The sequence below is a fragment of the Chiroxiphia lanceolata genome, chromosome 1 (assembly GCF_009829145.1).
Source record: "Chiroxiphia lanceolata isolate bChiLan1 chromosome 1, bChiLan1.pri, whole genome shotgun sequence".
In the NCBI taxonomy this organism is placed as follows: Eukaryota; Metazoa; Chordata; class Aves; order Passeriformes; family Pipridae; genus Chiroxiphia; species Chiroxiphia lanceolata.
This window is the reverse complement of record NC_045637.1, coordinates 31,477,749-31,497,153: the sequence shown is the minus strand read 5'-3', so window position 1 is coordinate 31,497,153 and position 19,405 is coordinate 31,477,749. Positions and strand designations below refer to the sequence as shown.

General features: G+C 37.7%; 2 protein-coding genes across 8 annotated transcripts in view; one reads left to right on the top strand and one right to left on the bottom strand.

Moving 5' to 3' along the window:
• Window positions 1–19,405, bottom strand: part of PEX2 (peroxisomal biogenesis factor 2) — a 113,178-nt gene that overhangs the window by 23,577 nt on the left and 70,196 nt on the right. The gene's annotated exons all lie outside the window — the stretch shown is intronic.
• The window catches only part of ZFHX4 (zinc finger homeobox 4), a 149,007-nt gene that overhangs the window by 123,743 nt on the left and 5,859 nt on the right, over window positions 1–19,405 (top strand). For all 7 annotated transcript variants that reach the window (XM_032701635.1, XM_032701642.1, XM_032701690.1 and 4 more), the window contains 4 exons: window positions 5,982–6,115; window positions 6,262–6,462; window positions 8,886–9,003; window positions 9,844–15,240. In XM_032701635.1, the coding sequence (XP_032557526.1) occupies window positions 5,982–6,115; window positions 6,262–6,462; window positions 8,886–9,003; window positions 9,844–15,240 (5,850 nt within the window). The remainder of the gene's footprint in view (window positions 1–5,981; window positions 6,116–6,261; window positions 6,463–8,885; window positions 9,004–9,843; window positions 15,241–19,405) is intronic.

Below are 19,405 nucleotides of genomic sequence, written 5' to 3'. Positions count from 1 at the left end.
ACAGGGTAGATGCGGATAAGTTGAAGAATATTACAGGACGACCAGTGAGATTATTTTTTAATCAAATCAGTTTGTGTGCTTGTAATTTTTTAAGCGCCTTTCATTAATCTTAGCTGTACTTGTGATTCCTCTGATGGCATATTAATTTTTCATAAGCATAGGATTAGGTACCACTTGAATTTTTTCTTCAATCAGGTTTTGCCCCCCTTTTAACCCAAAGAATGTGGGGGTTTTTGTTATTATTTTTTACTCTTACTCTCTGATCAGTTACTCCCAAGAATCTGGCCTCTTCCTGGGCATTTATTTGAAGCATTTTCAGAAAAATACACAAAATCCAGTGAAAAAGTTTACAGATGATTCAGCCTAAGAAAGAGGAAATATCATTGAAAACGGATTATGGGTTGGGTAATTTTGATCTCCTGGAATAGACAAGGCCCCGTAATGAAAGCTACTGTCTTTGAAAACAAAACCCCTATGTCATGACATTTACTTGTGCACAAACAAACCCAGGGCCAGCATCTGGTGTAGATACGATACCCAAGGCTTTTTCTGTGTTTGATTTGGCAAATATGTGACTTCACCCATGCTTTTTATGTATGAGATGGAAATCTGTGGTCAAAATGAATATTACATTGGCTACTTTTGCCGCACGCTATACCTAGTTACATTATGTTGGATTCACTGAAGCAGAAGAAGTGCTGAAACAGGTTGAAGCCTATTAGTTTCAGGTAGTCATATATCTTTTCCTTGTATGCCAATGACAGCAGCATACAAAGGAGATTGTATTATCCGTAAAGACATACAGTGGTAGAGAAAATATCTTTTTACATTCGAGTTTCTAACACCTGAATTCTCCCATACTGCAATTTGCTCTTTACATACTAAACATTTTTGGATTTATTACCAAAAAATACCACCTATAGGTGGTCCTTTCCATACCAGGTCAATTCAGAAGACTGGCTTAAAGATTAAAGCTTCCTTTAAGTTTGCTTGTTGACATGCTAAGGTCAGTAGCCATTGCAGTTTACAACCTCGACTGCTCTTCAGTTGCTTTATTTTTTGAGATCAAGAGACTGCGGGAAGGCCAATGATGACAAGGATGATGTCGAGCAAGAAACTGTGTTGTGGATTAAAATATATATTCCCCTTGGCTGGCTCTCTGACTTGGTAAAAACTGTCTGCAGCACAGTGAAGTCATGCTCCCAGGCTGACATAGGTCCTCCTGTACAGTCTTGCCAGGTGCTGGCCGGGACACTCCCCAGGAGAGGGGTGACAGCCACTTGCAGCCTGCATTTCCTACTGTCCACTTTACCTAGGGGACAGTGTGAACCACTTCAGGGAATTTATCAGCCCTCTCTTTTTCTTAGGCAGGTCCATGTATTGTTGCTCAAGAAAGAATGCGGTATTAAAGCTCCAGCAAAAAAAAAAAAAAAAAAAAAAAAAAATGGAATCTAGAAAAAAATACTGAAGGGGAATTCTCAAAATTCCATCAGGATTAGCCATTCATAAGGGCCAAGTTTAATTAGGACAAACCTATATCCAGATGCCTACTGGGTGCACTACAAAAAACCAGCATAATTGTTCTGCATTCCCGTGCCAGCAATTACACAAATAACTTTGCAGTAAGATTCATATAAAAATAAGGGCTGAAATACATGATTGCCTTTGTGCTTTGCAGAAAATAGTTTGTGCTGTAGAATCCTGAATCTTTTGGAAACTTTTATTTTCCTAATCTAAATTAATTCTGCATATGTAACATTCCGACTATCATCTTAATTTTCATTGAGCTGACAAGTGTTTCTAATGAGTGCATAACTGCTTATATATAATTGAATGTTAATTTGGGCTTTCTCATGAATTGAGTGTTCCAAGTCTTGCTAAAGAAATCTCGGGAAAACCAATAAATTAATCACAATACTAACAAGTTAGACAGGAAAGTGTTGTGACCCCTCTTTAGCATAGAATCTATTAGACTAGAAAGGATTAACATGTATTTAGTAACAGTATGTTTGTGTAAGCTGTTGTGCTGTATTGCTTACCTTATCTCAAGGAGTAGAGCTTTCAAAATGAGACTTGGCAATATGCAAGTTATATTTGTTGAATATTCATTCAGAATAGAAAAGCCTACTAATGCCTCATTTATATTGTCATTTAAATCTAGTGCCACTTTAGATTAATTATAATCCAAATTACAGCTCTGTGCAGTGCAAGAATTAATATGGAATTTATCCAGATTAATACATTTGCATTGAAAATGTAATATGTCTCTGCCATGGCTAAGGGGAGCACTTTTTAATAAGGTAGTAAACATGAGAAAGGATGGAAATTAACCTTCATTATTGCAATGAAAATTATCCTTTCATTCTACTCTAATTAGAAAGAATACTCCACCAGTAATTATAATTTTAGAATTATTTTGAGGCTGAATAACATCATCTGATGTGTCAGAAGTCTTAAATTATGCAATCTTTATCAAATACAAAGATTCATAAATAAGAAAACAGTGTTTTTATTGTGGCTTTTCCAGGATTTTTTTTCTGTACTTCTTTAACTTTCTCCACCTTCTTAGTCACACAAACATTTCTGTTTTGGGGTTTCAAAAATATTACAAAGGTGATGACATCTGAATTGCAGTGAATTCTGTCATTTTTATATTAGCAATTTACACAAGTTAAATAATTCTGTTAGTTACCGACAGGCAATCTTTGGCTAGTCTATTTCATGGCACTTATTTATAATTAAACTTATTTTTTGAGCTAAATCTATTGAAATTGCATTATTCATCTAAAATAAGCTGTGTATTTTATATTATAAAAAGAATTGCAAAATTGCAAAAAAAGCCCCCTAAAAATAACATGTCTCAAGAATAAAAGGTGGGTATTTAAAACCTGAATAACAACTGGATTTATTCTTTTCCTACAACTGTCTAGTAAGAATGGCATGCCAGCAGAACATCTAGCTATGAAAATAGTGCCACACAGCATGCTCAAGACTGTGATATTTTCTCTCCTATCTCCCTCCTCCTTTCTATAAGACCATGACTTTTTTCAGCCTCCCTACAGAAGCTCCTTAAAACAGCAAATACAACATGGAAAACCGAGCACTGACATAGCAAGACGAAGGATCGAGTTGTAGTAGCTAGACCATTGCATAAGGAGCTGAACTCCTTTGATTTTGTCATGTAACTATGGCTTGGGGGCTTTGGACTTCACTATGTGCAGGGGCACTTGACTCCCCTATGCCACAGGGCAAAATCAACTCCCCTTTTTTTTTTTTTCCCAAAGCTCACTATAAGTCACAGACTCAGTTACATTACTATTGGCCAGATGTAACTTCAGTCACATGAGTAACAGTGCTTGGGGTTGAATGAATCCAGAGCCACAACGACAACAAAAACAACAAAGCCTCTGTAAACTTCAACAGTTTATATAAATATCATAGTAAACATAGTAAAAACCTCTGCTTTGTTATGCACTTATTGACCCCAGCACAGTGTTTTATAACTCCAGAGTTTTATTATATTAACCGCAAAACAAAATTTAACCAGAAAACCCCCTTGTTTTTATAGAAACAAGAACTATGTGTTTCATGATTATTATAGGCCCTTTGAAGTAATTAAATTATTCCATCCTGTGGTGGAAGATGATGTGTGTGCCCAGGCACACACAGACTGCACTTCAAGCTAAATTTCACTAGCAGTTAAATACCACTGCCAAAACACAGTTCAGTGCATTTTCACAAGTAAATTTTGTGGCAGAATTTGGTTTGTAATTTCTGTAACAATCTATTGAGAATAATCTAGCATGATGAGGGGAAGAGAAGACAGAATTGTTTCATTTGGTTTTTTAAATTCAGCTTCCGGTTTAACAGTGTCTGTTTACAACAGTTGATATTCTGTCACATTTGTCTTTAAAAAGGGACATTTTAAAAGTAACATATGATAAAGGTAAGAAACAGTAGTCAACTGTTAGACATTTTTGACAGCTGGAAATGAAGAGAGGTTAATAATTTGAACCTATCCCTCTAAAACCTGAGAAACAACCTTTCTCTGTTAATACAGTATGTCACTTCTTTACTTCCTGTAATTCTCACAGTTAAGACACTTAAATAATACGTAAATACAGGTAGTCCAGGGAGTACACTATTATAGCAAAGCAAAGTGAGTAATAAAGTGGTGCCTTATGAGATTGCATCATTTAGATTTTACCTTTAAGCATAGGCAGTCCTTCAGGTTGTTGGCCCAGCACCTACTGAGCAATCTAAAAGAGGCCTCCAGGATCCTTTTCTGAGAGTGTAAAAATTCAGGGGGCTCCAAAAAGTGACTTGTTCAGATAATAAACCAATTATGACAAATTGATTATTATAAATAGGGAAATACAGCAGGAATAAGTTTAATTTGAGCTAGAACATGCAAAAATTACTGGTCTAAATTAGACCAAAAGAAATAATTAGGAACTTAGGAATGAAAATCAATATGTGGGGAAATAACCGTTAATATATAAGTAATATGTTTTGTGATTTTTTTAAAAGTGCCCTTCAGTTTCAATTGGTTATTATTTTACCATGAGGATTTGGCATTTACCTTGAAAACTGTTTTCTTATTTTGCTTCTCTCTAATGTTGCCCTCGTAAGATCAAATATGCACAGAGTCTGTATAAAAGTAGTAATAACAAAAAGTTCTTGGTTTTGTCTACGGAAAAATACAAGTGGTTTTTTTTTCATGTTTACTTTGTTGCCAAAACATCCATGACCTTATTTTTAAATTAATCCTAGGTTATTGTGCAATGAGGTGCAATTTGTTCATTTATATGAACCTTATGTGGATTGAAAAAAATCAAGATAAATCTTCATGCACAGCATACAATCAGATTACCCCCGGACTATATATTTACGTTGGGTCTGATAGCAATCAATGGTTTAGCTTCATTGCATTTCAAGATGTATTTGCACCCAGTGTCCAGTGATAGTGTCCTCACCCTGGAAATAATTTAGTTGCAAATTGACTGGAAGATGGTGAAAATTGAAAGTTAAAATTAGAAATACTCATAATAAACAGCAGAAAAAAGGTCAGATGATGCCGCACTATGATGAGATTGGAATGGTTGGTAAATGAGGTTTTGTGTTTGTCGTGAGATGTATGTGACATGCCTACCCAATGCTCTTGTAATATCCAGCCTAGCAGAAGAGATTATCTGGCAAATTGACGTTGGAAAGAATTTTCTGATGGACTGGGAAATTAGAATTGCACTCTTTTCTTTGATGTGTGCAAGACTGGGCTGCATTACACAGCTAGCTTAGGCATAATATTAAATATAGTATTTAATACTTAATAGTACAACTATCTATAGAAAACAATTATATTCTGGTTTTGATCACAAATGCCAGACTATAAAAATTCACAGTGTAAACATCTAAAGCAATCCCAAATGACTGATCTTTGTATATAATTAATATTAAGTTAGCTCTGAAATCCTATTCTCCACAGTATTTCTTTTAAAGCTTCACTATATTTAGCTTCAGAATTGTAACCAGGCAGGAGTTATCAAAACAGCACAATAATCATATTGCTCAGGCAGTTTAGGAAAGACAAAGGGTAATTAAACAGCAGCAAATTAATTATTTTGGAAAACAGAATTTTTGAGCAAAAGCTGATTTGTTTTAATGTAATACACAAATTCATACTGAGCTGCTAAAGAAAGAACATTATTGATTAATCTTTAAAGGCAACCTAAGGTTATCTAAACAGCAGAGGAAAGTCAATTTTTAAATGTATTTATAGAGTCTCCATCAAGGATAAAAGTGTATTTTCACCTTTGTGCTTACCAGAATTGTTTTATTCAACTTTATTTTTTCTCAGAATTTAAAAAACAAACAAAAAAGACCCTCAAAGACAGTACAGATCTTTGAAGTCAGAGCCTCTTTGTAAACCAGGATATTTTAAAGTTTAAAACATGTTTTTAAAAATTATGTTTTCAAAACAGGAATAGTCACACCAGAGAAGGAACCAAAAGTGAACACTGTGGTAGGGGCGCAACAGCTTCTTCTGGCAAAAGAAGAGGATGGTGCAGCTAAAAAAGCAAAGCCTCCAGAGGACAATAAATTTTGTCATGAGCAGGTAAAAGGAAATGTAACAATTTAATTGCATTCTTTCAAATAACTCAAGAATGAAACAGAGATGATATGCTGTTAAAATAGCAATATCAGCAAGTTATAAAAAGCGCACTGACTAATAGCCTGCATCTTAATTTGATTTTTTTTCAGTTCTATCAATGTCCGTATTGTAACTACAATAGTAGGGACCCAAATCGCATCCAGATGCATGTCCTGTCACAGCATTCAATGCAACCTGTTATCTGCTGCCCCCTCTGCCAAGACGTCCTCAGCAACAAAATGCATCTCCAGCTTCATTTGACCCATCTGCACAGTGTGTCCCCTGACTGTGTGGAGAAACTACTCATGACAGTAAGTGTTCTAAATGCTGATGCACATGCTGCAGAAACATACTTAGGCCTTTGGGCAATGTGTTTGTTGTGACATAGTAGTCAGGTAGCCTGAGCAGGGGAGTGGGTCAGGTCTATTAGGTTCTCTTGTCAGCTCATCCAGTGACTGATATCTCTCAGCAAAATGACTGAAGGTGGATTTCAAAGATGCAGAAAACCTGTCATTCCTCATTGACGTTAACCTTGGAAAAGTCAAGCCAGTCCATGTCTCTAAGTGCCTACCTGTAAACTTGGTCTAATAATATCCAGTTCTCAGAAATCTTGTGAGTTCTGTTTGTAGAATAATGGAAATTCCCCACGGAATGTAGTTCCTACACAGAATTCCTGTGTACAGCTTGACTGCACATTATATTACATGAAATTCACTGTAAAATAGCAATTAAAACAACCATTCAAAACAATGTCAGTAAAGACACAATCAGGTCTAGTAAAGATTTGTTATTACAGCATAAATTGAGTTAGAAAACTGACCTCCTAAGACAAACTGTCTCTGGTTGTCTTGCCTTTTTAGAAGGAAATGCACTTGGAAATCCTAGTGAACCACAGATTTATTTCTGTATCCATATATGACTCCTTCATTTATATGGTTATGGTTGTAGTTCTACCACCTCATTCTAAGTGGAAAAAACATTAGAAAAATGGAAAGAGCTCTTGATGGAAGGTCTAGGGTTCCTTGTGCTTAGAGCTGATGAGTAAATACACACTTGAGGATTCTTTTTTCTTTTCTTTGGTTTTCTACTAATTATAGCTCTGACAGACCACGTAATTTTGGCCCACTGCAAGGAAAATGCACTAGAAATTTAACTTTCCCAGACCCTGTTAGGACACTGGAAAGATGTGGAAAACCTCCCCCTCCATACTGAGCAGCATTAGCTTTCTTCTCAAGTTCTCCATGATTCCCTCTATGCTGATTATGGGACAACTTTGAAATCTTTCCTCATCAGGTGCTAGGGAGGTGTCCAGCTGTTTCCGAGAGGGTAAAAAAAGTCTTGTTTCCCAGAGAAAGAGATTTCAAAATATAATCTGCATAATTTAAATTGTCCTAGATACTAACACTAATATGCCCTGCCTATAACTGAACCCTCTGACAACAAAATAAATACCATTTATAGCAAAATTTTCTTCTCTGGGACATTTTACAGTTCTATAAATAATTTTTTTAAAAAAATCCTTCTCTGTCAAGTAAACTCAAAGCCATTAGTCCTCTGAGAGGATGTTACTAATGCCATGTTTAAATTACAAATATGCTAAACACATTTTTTTTTAATGTCTAGATTTTTTTTCCAAAAGGTAATTTAGACAGATAGATAGATAGAGAGACAGATATAAAATTCTTATGTATCCTAATGAAGGTTTAAAATAATTTAGTAAACTGTTAAAGAGGAACAAATGATGTTTCTACTCATACTTCGTAATGAATGTAGCTTCCATTATTATTATTTTATTATTATTATTTACAACTCAAAAATCTCTTCTGTGAATATTCTTTTTACCTCTGTATGAAGGAAATACTGTCTTTCTCTTAGAGATGAGGAGCTGCAGCACAGTCTGAACTGATTTATCCAAGGTCCTTTAGGCAGAATCTGGCTGAACAGGAATCTAAACCCACTCCTGCTAAGTCTTCGTAGGACAATCCTATATTTCTGATACAAATTCATTTTAAAGATCAAAGCAAAAGGAAAACATGAAGTGTTGAAGAACTATTCATGTCAACTTAGCTAAATTGAATACTATCAGGCTAAGAGTATATCCTGCAAAGATTTCTGTCTATAATTTGAAAGCATAACACAACAGGTAGAGCAGTCTGAGAAGATAAATAACCAGTTGAAGTCAAGAAAGAGAAAAATCTGATTTTAAATGGAAATAAGTTGCTATTTCTGTACTGAAATAAAATTTTCTTTCAAAGATCATGGAAGATCCGGCATTTGAGTAAAAAACAGTACAGGTGAAGCAAAGTGGGAATGCTCTTAGTCAGGAAATGACTGGTGACCATATCTCAACATGATCTCTGTCTTTGGAGGACATCTGGGGAAAATTCCCCTGATAAATCCGACAACCCTGCCACCATCAGCAAAATCTTCTTTGTGGTGACATTGAGACTAATGAAATATTGAGCATATATAGTTCTATAGCATCACCTTATTGTGGATTGAGTTGATACTCCACCAAGCGACACACGATGCTCTGGATTTGTGGTCTGTTAGAAACCATTATCAAGGACTGAATCAGGATCTTGATTTAGTACTGACAGTCTTTCATCCAGATATGGTGGATCTTTTGAGTTATAATTTCATACTGTTGCTGTTTCATAATTTCACTATGTTTCTTACTGTATTAAATAGTGTGACTTTTTCTGTAGTAATACCATATTCTTGGTTTTCAAAGGTTCCTGTACCAGATGTCATGATGCCCAATAGTATGCTATTGCCAGCAGCTGCTTCAGAGAAATCTGAACGTGACACACCTGCAACCATTACAGCTGAGGGATCTGGGAAATATCCAGGTATGCAAGAAAAAGCCCAGACATGTAAGAGCTAGGTATGGGCAATTTGGAAGTAAACTACTTGTTTCTTAGTAAAGGGAATCTTTTTTTGGCTTGCTTATAGCCATGGAGATAAAAAGATAAATGTAACAAGGAGTCTGAATTTGGCTGACTGCACCTGTGCAGGGCTACTAGAATGCACATGTATGCCGGACTCTTTGCATTTGGTGGAGCTAAAATTAAACATCAGTGCCTAGCCACTTTGAAGATACGATCCTCCTTGTTTAACCAGCAAATAAGACCTAGTCCTAAAAGAGAGTGTCACATTCACCATCAATGGGGAATCTTAGGCAAGTGATTTTGTCTGCATTTCCATTTCTGTAAGTTTCTGATCCTGAACACTTACTGTATTCTGCACTGGCAAACTTTGCTACCTGTCACAGCATGCTCCTCCCTCTCTTCCCAGACCACTTTTCCCCTCCTTTCTAATTATCTGTTCCCTCTCTTGTCCCCATTTTTACTCCTTCTCTCTTTCCTACTATTTATTTGCTTTTTTTGTTTGATGTTCCCATTGTACCAGTAAACTCCTACCTTCTGACAAATAGAAGCCCTATGCCACTCCTAGGCCAGCTGCCACTGCCAGTCTGATCATTTTTTGTGGGTTTTATTACTTTTTTTTTAGATCCTGTTAGTCCTGTCTGCTTTATTTTCTGGGGCAAGATTGGATTGTTATATTTTGCTAAACCAACACATGGCATATGAGGTGCCTCTCTTGATTCCTGATGAAAAAAGAAATTAAAATGAATACTATGTGCTCTTCTCTTCTACTTGTGTAAAAGACACTTCACTTTCTCTAACTAGGTGAAAGTCCTGTGGATGAGAAGAATACCCCCGGGATCGATGAATCAAAAACTGGAATGGAAATTAAGACTGAGGAACAGAAGCCACCTAAGGAATCTACTGAAACACCAGATTGGAATAAGAGCAGCAGTAAAGATATAAAGACCACTGACTCTATGACGGATCAGCTAAACGAACAGCAGAAGAAGCAACAGCTGTCTGTCTCTGACCGCCATGTCTATAAGTACCGCTGTAACCATTGTAGCTTGGCTTTTAAGACTATGCAGAAGCTTCAGATACATTCCCAGTATCACGCTATTCGGGCAGCTACCATGTGTAGCCTTTGCCAACGTAGCTTCCGTACATTCCAGGCTTTAAAAAAACACTTGGAAGCAGGCCACCCTGAACTCAATGAAGCTGAACTTCAGCAGCTGTGTGCATCTTTACCTGTCAACGGTGAACTCTGGGCAGAAGGTGAAAGTATGGCACAAGATGATCATGCACTAGAACAGGAAATAGAAAGAGATTATGAGATGGACCAGGAAGGTAAAGCAAGTCCTGTAGGAAGCGACAGTAGTTCTATTCCAGATGATATGGGCTCAGAACCAAAGCGGACCTTACCTTTTAGAAAAGGGCCAAATTTTACTATGGAAAAATTTCTAGATCCATCTCGCCCATATAAGTGCACGGTGTGTAAAGAGTCTTTCACCCAAAAGAACATTCTCTTGGTCCACTATAACTCAGTGTCCCATCTACATAAACTCAAAAAGGTTTTGCAGGAAGCATCAAGTCCTGTCCCTCAAGAAACCAACAGCAACACTGATAACAAACCCTACAAATGCAGCATTTGTAATGTTGCATATAGCCAAAGTTCTACATTGGAAATCCATATGAGATCTGTGCTTCATCAAACAAAGGCAAGGGCTGCAAAATTAGAACCAAGTGGTAATATAAGTAGTGGAAATAGTGTAGTAGGGAATGTTAATAGCCCCAGCCAAGGAATGCTAGAATCTATGAGCTTACCAGCAGTTAACAGCAAAGAAACACATTTAGATGCCAAAGAATTAAATAAAAAGCAAGCTTCTGAATTAATTTCTGCTCAGCCTACACATCACCCACCCCAGTCACCAGCACAACTTCAAATGCAACTACAGCATGAACTGCAACAACAAGCTGCATTCTTTCAACCACAGTTTTTAAATCCAGCTTTTTTGCCTCACTTTCCAATGACACCAGAAGCACTGCTGCAATTTCAACAGCCTCAGTTCCTTTTCCCATTCTATATACCTGGGACAGAATTTAGCTTAAGTCCAGATCTGGGTTTGCCTGGTTCTGCCACATTTGGTATGCCTGGAATGGCTGGTATGACAGGGTCACTGCTAGAAGATTTGAAGCAGCAGATACAAACTCAGCACCATGTTGGCCAAACCCAGCTACAGATACTGCAACAACAAGCACAACAGTATCAATCCACCCAGCCCCAAATTCAGTCACAAAAGCAGCAGCAGCAAAGCAGCAAGCTGATGAAAGCAGAGCAAAATAACTTAGTAAGTACTGACTGCCAGCTGATAAAGGATATGCCATCATTTAAGGAGTCAGAAGAAGTTTCTGAAAAACAAGAGAAGCCAAAGCAAGAATTTACTAATGAGAATGAAGGACTAAAAGAAAACAAAGATATGAAGAAGCCAAAATCCTCAGAACCAGCCATCCCACCACCCAGAATAGCTTCTGGAGCAAGGGGGAATGCAGCCAAGGCTTTATTGGAGAACTTTGGGTTTGAGTTAGTTATCCAATACAATGAGAACAGACAAAAAGTGCAGAAAAAAGGCAAGACTGGTGATGGTGAAAACACAGACAAACTGGAATGCGGAACCTGCAGTAAGCTCTTTTCCAACATTCTTATTCTGAAAAGTCATCAAGAACATGTGCATGGACATTTTTTTCCATATGGAGCATTAGAAAAGTTTGCCCGACAGTACAGGGAGGCGTATGACAAGCTTTATCCAATTTCTCCATCTTCTCCAGAGACGCCACCACCTCCGCCACCACCTCCACCACCACCACCTCCTCCTCCTCCTCCAACTCCTTCTCAACCTTCTTCAGCTGGGGCTGGAAAAATTCAAAACACAACTCCGACACCTTTGCAAGCTCCACCACCTACACCTCCACCACCGCCTCCTCCACCACCACCACCTCCTCCTCCACCACCACCACCATCAGCCCCACCTCAAGTCCAGCTTCCCGTTTCACTTGATCTCCCGCTTTTCCCTCCAATTATGATGCAGCCAGTGCAACATCCTGCATTGCCTCCTCAACTTGCCCTCCAGCTGCCACCAATGGATACTTTATCTGCAGATCTTACCCAGCTTTGTCAGCAGCAGCTGGGATTAGACCCCAATTTCCTGCGGCACTCTCAGTTCAAGCGTCCACGTACAAGAATCACAGATGACCAGTTAAAAATCTTGCGGGCTTATTTTGATATTAACAATTCTCCAAGTGAAGAGCAAATCCAAGAAATGGCTGAGAAATCTGGTCTTTCACAGAAAGTTATCAAGCACTGGTTTCGTAATACACTGTTTAAAGAACGACAGAGAAATAAAGATTCTCCATATAACTTCAGCAACCCTCCTATAACAGTATTGGAAGATATCAGAATAGATCCTCAGCCTTCAGCTGTAGAACCCTACAAGTCTGATGCGTCTTTCAGCAAGAGATCATCCAGGACTCGGTTTACTGACTACCAGCTTCGTGTCCTCCAAGACTTCTTTGACACAAATGCTTATCCAAAAGATGATGAAATTGAACAACTTTCAACTGTACTTAACCTACCTACCCGAGTTATTGTCGTATGGTTCCAAAACGCACGACAAAAAGCTCGCAAGAGTTATGAAAATCAAGCTGAAACTAAAGACAATGAGAAAAGGGAACTGACAAACGAGCGTTACATTCGAACCAGTAACATGCAGTATCAGTGCAAAAAGTGCAGTGTGGTTTTTCCCAGGATCTTCGATTTGATTACACACCAGAAAAAGCAGTGTTATAAAGACGAAGATGATGATGCTCAAGATGAAAGTCAAACTGAAGACTCTATGGATGCCTCTGATCAAACAGTGTATAAGAATTGTACAGTTTCTGGCCAAAATGACTTATCAAAAAGCCTGACAGTCACCGCAGCAGGCTCTGGCTCTGGTTCTAGTACTCCTTTGATTCCATCACCCAAACCAGAACCTGAGAAGGCTTCTCCTAAACCAGAGTCCACAGAAAAACCAAAACAAAATGAAGCTATCTCTAAGCAAACAGATGCAACTTCCCAAAGCGCCAAACCAGTACAGTCTACTCCAGTAACCTCTTCTGACCCTCAGCCCTCAGCTTCTCAACCACAACAGCAAAAGCAATCACAGATAGTAGGGAGACCTCCCTCCGCATCACAAACCACACCTGTTCCTTCCAGTCCTTTACCAATTTCAATGACTTCTCTACAGAACAGTCTACCTCCTCAGTTATTACAGTACCAATGTGATCAGTGTACAGTTGCCTTTCCAACTCTAGAACTTTGGCAAGAGCACCAGCACATGCATTTCCTAGCAGCCCAAAACCAATTTCTTCACTCACAGTTTTTAGAAAGACCAATGGATATGCCCTATATGATATTTGACCCAAATAATCCTTTGATGACTGGACAGTTGCTTAATAGTTCTCTTGCTCAGATGCCACCACAAACTGGCTCGTCACATACGACACACCCTGCTACAGTTTCTGGTTCCCTGAAAAGAAAACTAGATGATAAAGAAGACAATAACTGTAGTGAGAAAGAGGGAGGAAACAGTGGAGAAGATCAACATCGTGATAAGCGCTTAAGAACTACAATTACTCCAGAGCAGCTGGAAATACTGTATGAAAAGTACCTACTGGATTCCAACCCCACCAGAAAGATGCTAGATCACATTGCACGTGAAGTGGGACTGAAAAAGAGAGTTGTACAAGTCTGGTTTCAGAACACGAGAGCCCGAGAAAGAAAGGGACAATTCCGTGCAGTTGGTCCAGCCCAGTCCCATAAAAGATGTCCTTTTTGTCGAGCTCTGTTTAAAGCAAAATCAGCTTTAGAAAGTCACATTCGCTCTCGACATTGGAATGAAGGGAAACAGGCCGGTTATAGTTTGCCTCCAAGTCCTTTGATATCAACTGAAGATGGAGGAGAAAGTCCACAAAAATACATATTTTTTGATTACCCATCACTGTCATTAGCAAAAACTGAATTATCAAGTGAAAATGAATTAGCCTCCACTGTATCAACCCCTGTTAGCAAAACTGCAGAAATGTCACCTAAGAATCTTTTAAGTCCTTCTTCTTTTAAAGCGGAGTCTAGTGAGGATATGGAAAATTTGAATGCTCCTCCTGCTGACTCTGGATACGATCAAAACAAGACTGACTTTGATGAGACTTCATCAATTAATACAGCAATTAGTGATGCCACAACAGGGGATGAGGGGAACAATGAAATGGAAAGCACAACTGGCAGTTCAGGGGATGCAAAGCCCACATCACCCCCCAAAGAACCAAAACCACTTGTGAATGACACACTACCAAAAGCAGCAACTACACCTACAAATGACAATACTGATGATAAATTTCTCTTTTCCCTAACAAGCCCTTCAATACACTTCAGTGAAAAAGATGGTGATCACGACCAAAGTTACTACATTACTGATGACCCTGATGATAATGCCGATCGCAGTGAAACTTCAAGCATAGCTGATCCAAGTTCTCCTAACCCTTTTGGAGCTAGCAATCCCTTTAAATCCAAAAACAGTGATCGGCCAGGCCACAAACGTTTCCGAACACAAATGAGTAACCTTCAGCTTAAAGTTCTCAAGGCTTGCTTTAGTGACTACCGGACTCCAACAATGCAGGAGTGCGAAATGCTAGGGAATGAGATTGGGCTGCCCAAACGTGTGGTCCAGGTCTGGTTTCAGAATGCCCGGGCTAAAGAAAAGAAATTCAAAATTAACATAGGGAAGCCATTCATGATAAATCAGACTGGACCTGATGGGACAAAGCCAGAATGTTCTCTATGTGGTGTGAAATACTCTGCACGTTTGTCCATAAGAGATCATATCTTTTCCAAACAACATATTACAAAAGTGAGAGAAACTGTGGGAAGTCAGCTAGATCGGGAGAAAGATTATTTAGCTCCTACAACAGTTAGACAGCTGATGGCACAGCAAGAATTGGATCGCATAAAGAAGGCTACTGATGTGCTAGGATTAACAGTACAGCAGCCAGGCATGATGGACAGCAGTTCTCTTCATGGTATCAGTTTGCCAGCAGCTTATCCAGGACTCCCTGGCCTTCCTCCTGTTCTTCTACCTGGAATGAATGGTCCATCCTCTTTACCTGGATTTCCACAAAGTTCAAACAGTAAGTCTATAAGGGGATGATTTTCTCAATTTATTACTTTGATCATCTTGCGTGGTCACCATCCCCTTCTAAGACACAGCATATTATGCATGCATATCATGCTTGTTAAACTGGTGTGATTAGCTAAAAAGTACTGCTATGAGGTGTACTCAGCGCATAATTGTTGCTGTAGACTGGGTGATATCTCTGATTCCTCAAAGAAAAAGAAAATTAATTGACAACAATGTTTTTAGCCCATTCTAGGGGTTTTTTTCAAAAGCAATATAACTATAGCATTGTTATGCTTTTTTGTTTGTTTTGAATGATGCTCCTTTAGTAAAAACTTGGATTAGAATTTTGTATGTACATTTTTTATATGCAAATATTTAAAGTAACATCTGATAAAGCACAGAATAGATTCTCACGTTATCAGTTCATTGGGCATTTGGTCCACCCCTTAGACCAGTCCAACCTGTCGCTTAATCCAGAATAAATATTTAAAATAAAATGCTGGCCAGGACCCTTTATTATATTTCTGAATAATTGCCTGCTAAGATAAAAAGGGGTTTGTTGAAAGTGATTTGTAATGTCAGTTTCATTGTAATCCAAACTCCAGGAATTTATAAAAGTCATCGCAGACATGTAGTGCTTGCACTTTTAACTGAACATGTAACTCTTGTTTCACTGACTGTTTTGGCTCTCGTTTAACTCTGGTTTTTGCTCATATTGGGAAGCACTTCCTCTTGCAATAGTCTTTGCTGATGTTAAGAAATCAATTTTTCTGCAGCACGATTTGTTTAGTCCTCAAAGAATGAACATAATTTATTTCTTGTGTTGGGCTCCAATTTTGCAGATTGTGGCTGCAGCCTTGCAGATTGAAGCTCTCCCATTCATCTTCGAACTTTGCACATTCATAACAAATATGTACACAGCAGAGTTAGGAAACTGGTTAAGACCATTCACCTCATTTTATCCAATAATTCCACTTGCCGTTAATCTCTAAACTTTGCTTTAGAAAGCAACACATTTTGGCAAGTAAAGTAGAGGCTTAATCACCAGTATTATTAGACATACTAAGACTGTAGCAATGTCTTCTCTGCTACCCAGGTTTCCTTTGATTGATGATGATCATGTTATTGTTTCCCTAAGTGGTGGTCAAAGCATCTTGTTTTTCTCTTCATTGGATCAGAAAGGCTTTCCTTCCACAATGTAGTCTCTGGCTGAGTGCCTTCTGGCTTTTGTCAAACAGTTATTGGCACAGAGAGTGCATATAAAGGAAATATAAAGTTGCTGTATTTCCTTCTTAATGGCATATAGTGTCCTGGGCCAAAAAATGGCTGGTTGTTGTTCATTAAAATTATAGATATGGTTTCTCTATAACTTTCCTAAATAAGTTTTGGTTAGATTGACCTTCAGGTAAAATGGGCTCCAGAAGACTCAGGTTTTGTCTATACTGCTAAAAGAAATTTACTTGGGAATATATTTTTTTAGTTTCAAAAACGGGAAGTCTGGGGGATGGTCATGAATCCATGATAGCTTCTTAGCTGTGCTGAGGGTTTTAAGAGAAGGCTAGTTGGTCCAGGCCAAAAAGTGTCAGTGACTATTCTTACTGTTTCACTTTAGAGAACGTTTAGTTTCAGTATCTGGGAAATATTCCCTAATACTCTTTAACTCACTAGTACCAATGTAGCCTCAAGAGTCTGTAAATGTCCTGTTAATAACACAAAAGGCATTATTACCGGCCAACTGGTCCATAATAATTCCATTTTAAGATTTTCTAATTTTCACAAAATATCTTTTCTTTGAGATAAATTTAAATCATTAGTATCATAGCATGCACAGTGCACTGCCAATTGAGATGGATTTTTACCCTCTTTCATCTTGCATCTTCTTAAGGTTAATTAGCCCATTGTGGGCAAAGCCCGCTGTGTAAACTAGCTACTAGGATCTCGTTGTTAACTTCTTCTGCCATATGCTAAATAGCCCCTACATCCCCCTTTTGTTGCCTGGCAAACACTTGCATGCATAAATCTCCATTCCCTAATGATACATAATGGAGCAGTCATAGTGAGTGAAAAAAAAAAAAAAGAGATTATTTTAATCATTCATCATAGAAAAACAGTAATATGCTTAGATGTGCTCCGGTATGTGCTCAATACTAGTATTTTCTGCACCTAATTAACCCATTTCTATTTTCTTCTCTACCCTACTATGTCTGATAGTTCACATTTATGTTTGATGCTAAGAATCATTTACGAAGTATCTTTTTGGAAGCAGGCTTTCAAGCAAGCATTTCTTTGGCTACAGTTCTCCTAGCAGCATGTATATTTCCAGCTAGCAGGACAATTGCTTTGCATCATTCTTTACATGAAGGATTTGCTGAAGCCAACTCCCTGATGACTCACTATCTTATAGTTCAAGTTTACTTCTTGTGAGTTACAGTGCAAGTGTGTCATTTTTTTTCTGTGGGACCCAAACCCACTTCAGAAGCAGCCTTATTGGGATACTTTATATTGAAATATTTATCTGTTTTCACTGATGCTTGAAGGGTTGGTAACAGTATTTCCTGTGGCAAAGCCCATCCATTCTGTCCTATGTGTTTGTTTAAGGGACAATGCTAATGTTAGTAAGATCCTTGTTTTGAAAGAATGTGTTTGCTAAGAGAGGGAACTAATGAAACTTAATTGTAAACTTCATATTTAAAATTCTCTTTTCTAATTCTCTTTACTCATGCTAGACAGAGAAATTCTAAATGACAAGTTTCACTGGTTAATACAAGTTTATGAGACATTTCACTTTCATGTTTATGCATCTAGTATTTTTTATGGGTTTCCAAAATAAAAATGCAATATTTACTTTTACAAAAGGTTTGATGTGGAACACTTGACTATAATATTAATTCACAAAAGATGGAATTATTGAAACTACAGTTAATTGTATCTTCTTTATACAGTGCTTAAAATGGACTATTATTTATGAATATTATTAGATTTTGCAAAATAAGATAGCTTCATTTTGGAGTAACTTTAAATTCGGGTTTTTTTGTTCTAAAACAAGGTGATTTTAATGCCAGAATTATTGTGTGGTTCTGAGATTATATGTCACAATTCTCTAACCTGCGGGATACATTTCTCTAGATAATGTAATTTTACCATCTTGTGGGCATCGAATACTGAGCAAGGTCTCAAAATTACTGCTGTGTTTGCTCAGCATAATGCCTAATAAGGAGTTATTTGGTGGAATCCTAATTCATACAGAATTTTAGTTCCAGCTCATCTTTATTCTTCAAGCTCCTTCTTATTTTCTAGGTGACTGTAGATAGAAGAGTTTACCTGCTGTTTTCAGCTGTTCTTAAAATTCACATTCTCTTTTCTTCTAAGCTTTGTGCTCTTGCCTGTGATCCCTTGCAGAAAGCTAGTGCTTCATCTTGCTTCTAGCTATTAATACTGGTTCTATGAACCTTTTAATGTCATCATCATTACCATAGGTTCTTTGCACATCACTTAAGCCTGGGCTGCCTTGAAGATTCACAACAGCTTTTTCCAAGAATACACACATCACTGAGTAATATGTACTTAGTGGGTTTTGAAATCTTATCAAGAGAAAAATTTGATTCTGCAGCAATTACTTTCCATATTATTAGGGCACTAAATTCTGTTTTCTGTTTGCTTTTGGCCCACTAGTAGTAGCTTCATTTTTATATTTTTAGCCCTCCATTTCCTCCAAGTGAAAGAGGAGTCTCTCCTCTTTGATAGTCAATTAAAAGAGTTAGCAGGATTAGAATGTTTGTTCATGATGTGAATTTTCTATTCTATATCTCTCATGTCTGGAAATGGAATATTAGTTTCATCAGATTTTCTTCATTTAGTTTTGGAAACCCTCAGTTCCACATTTAACTTGCAATAAAGCACATGGATTTCACTCTTCCACTGCAAGCTGTCTGGATATTTAACTGAATTTTGTGTATTTTAACTAAATTTGTGTATTTAACTAAAAGAATATCTGGAAAATAGATCTTGGCTTCTCTAGGCATCATCAGTGTGACTACACTGAAGACAACATGATGTACAAGGTTTGAAGAGGTTAAGAATAAAAAGAAATCAGAAAATTCTTAAGTAGATGACAAGCCCAAATAACCATGAAAGAACTGGGGCAGCAGTTCGTACTAACTGCATCGTTCACGTGT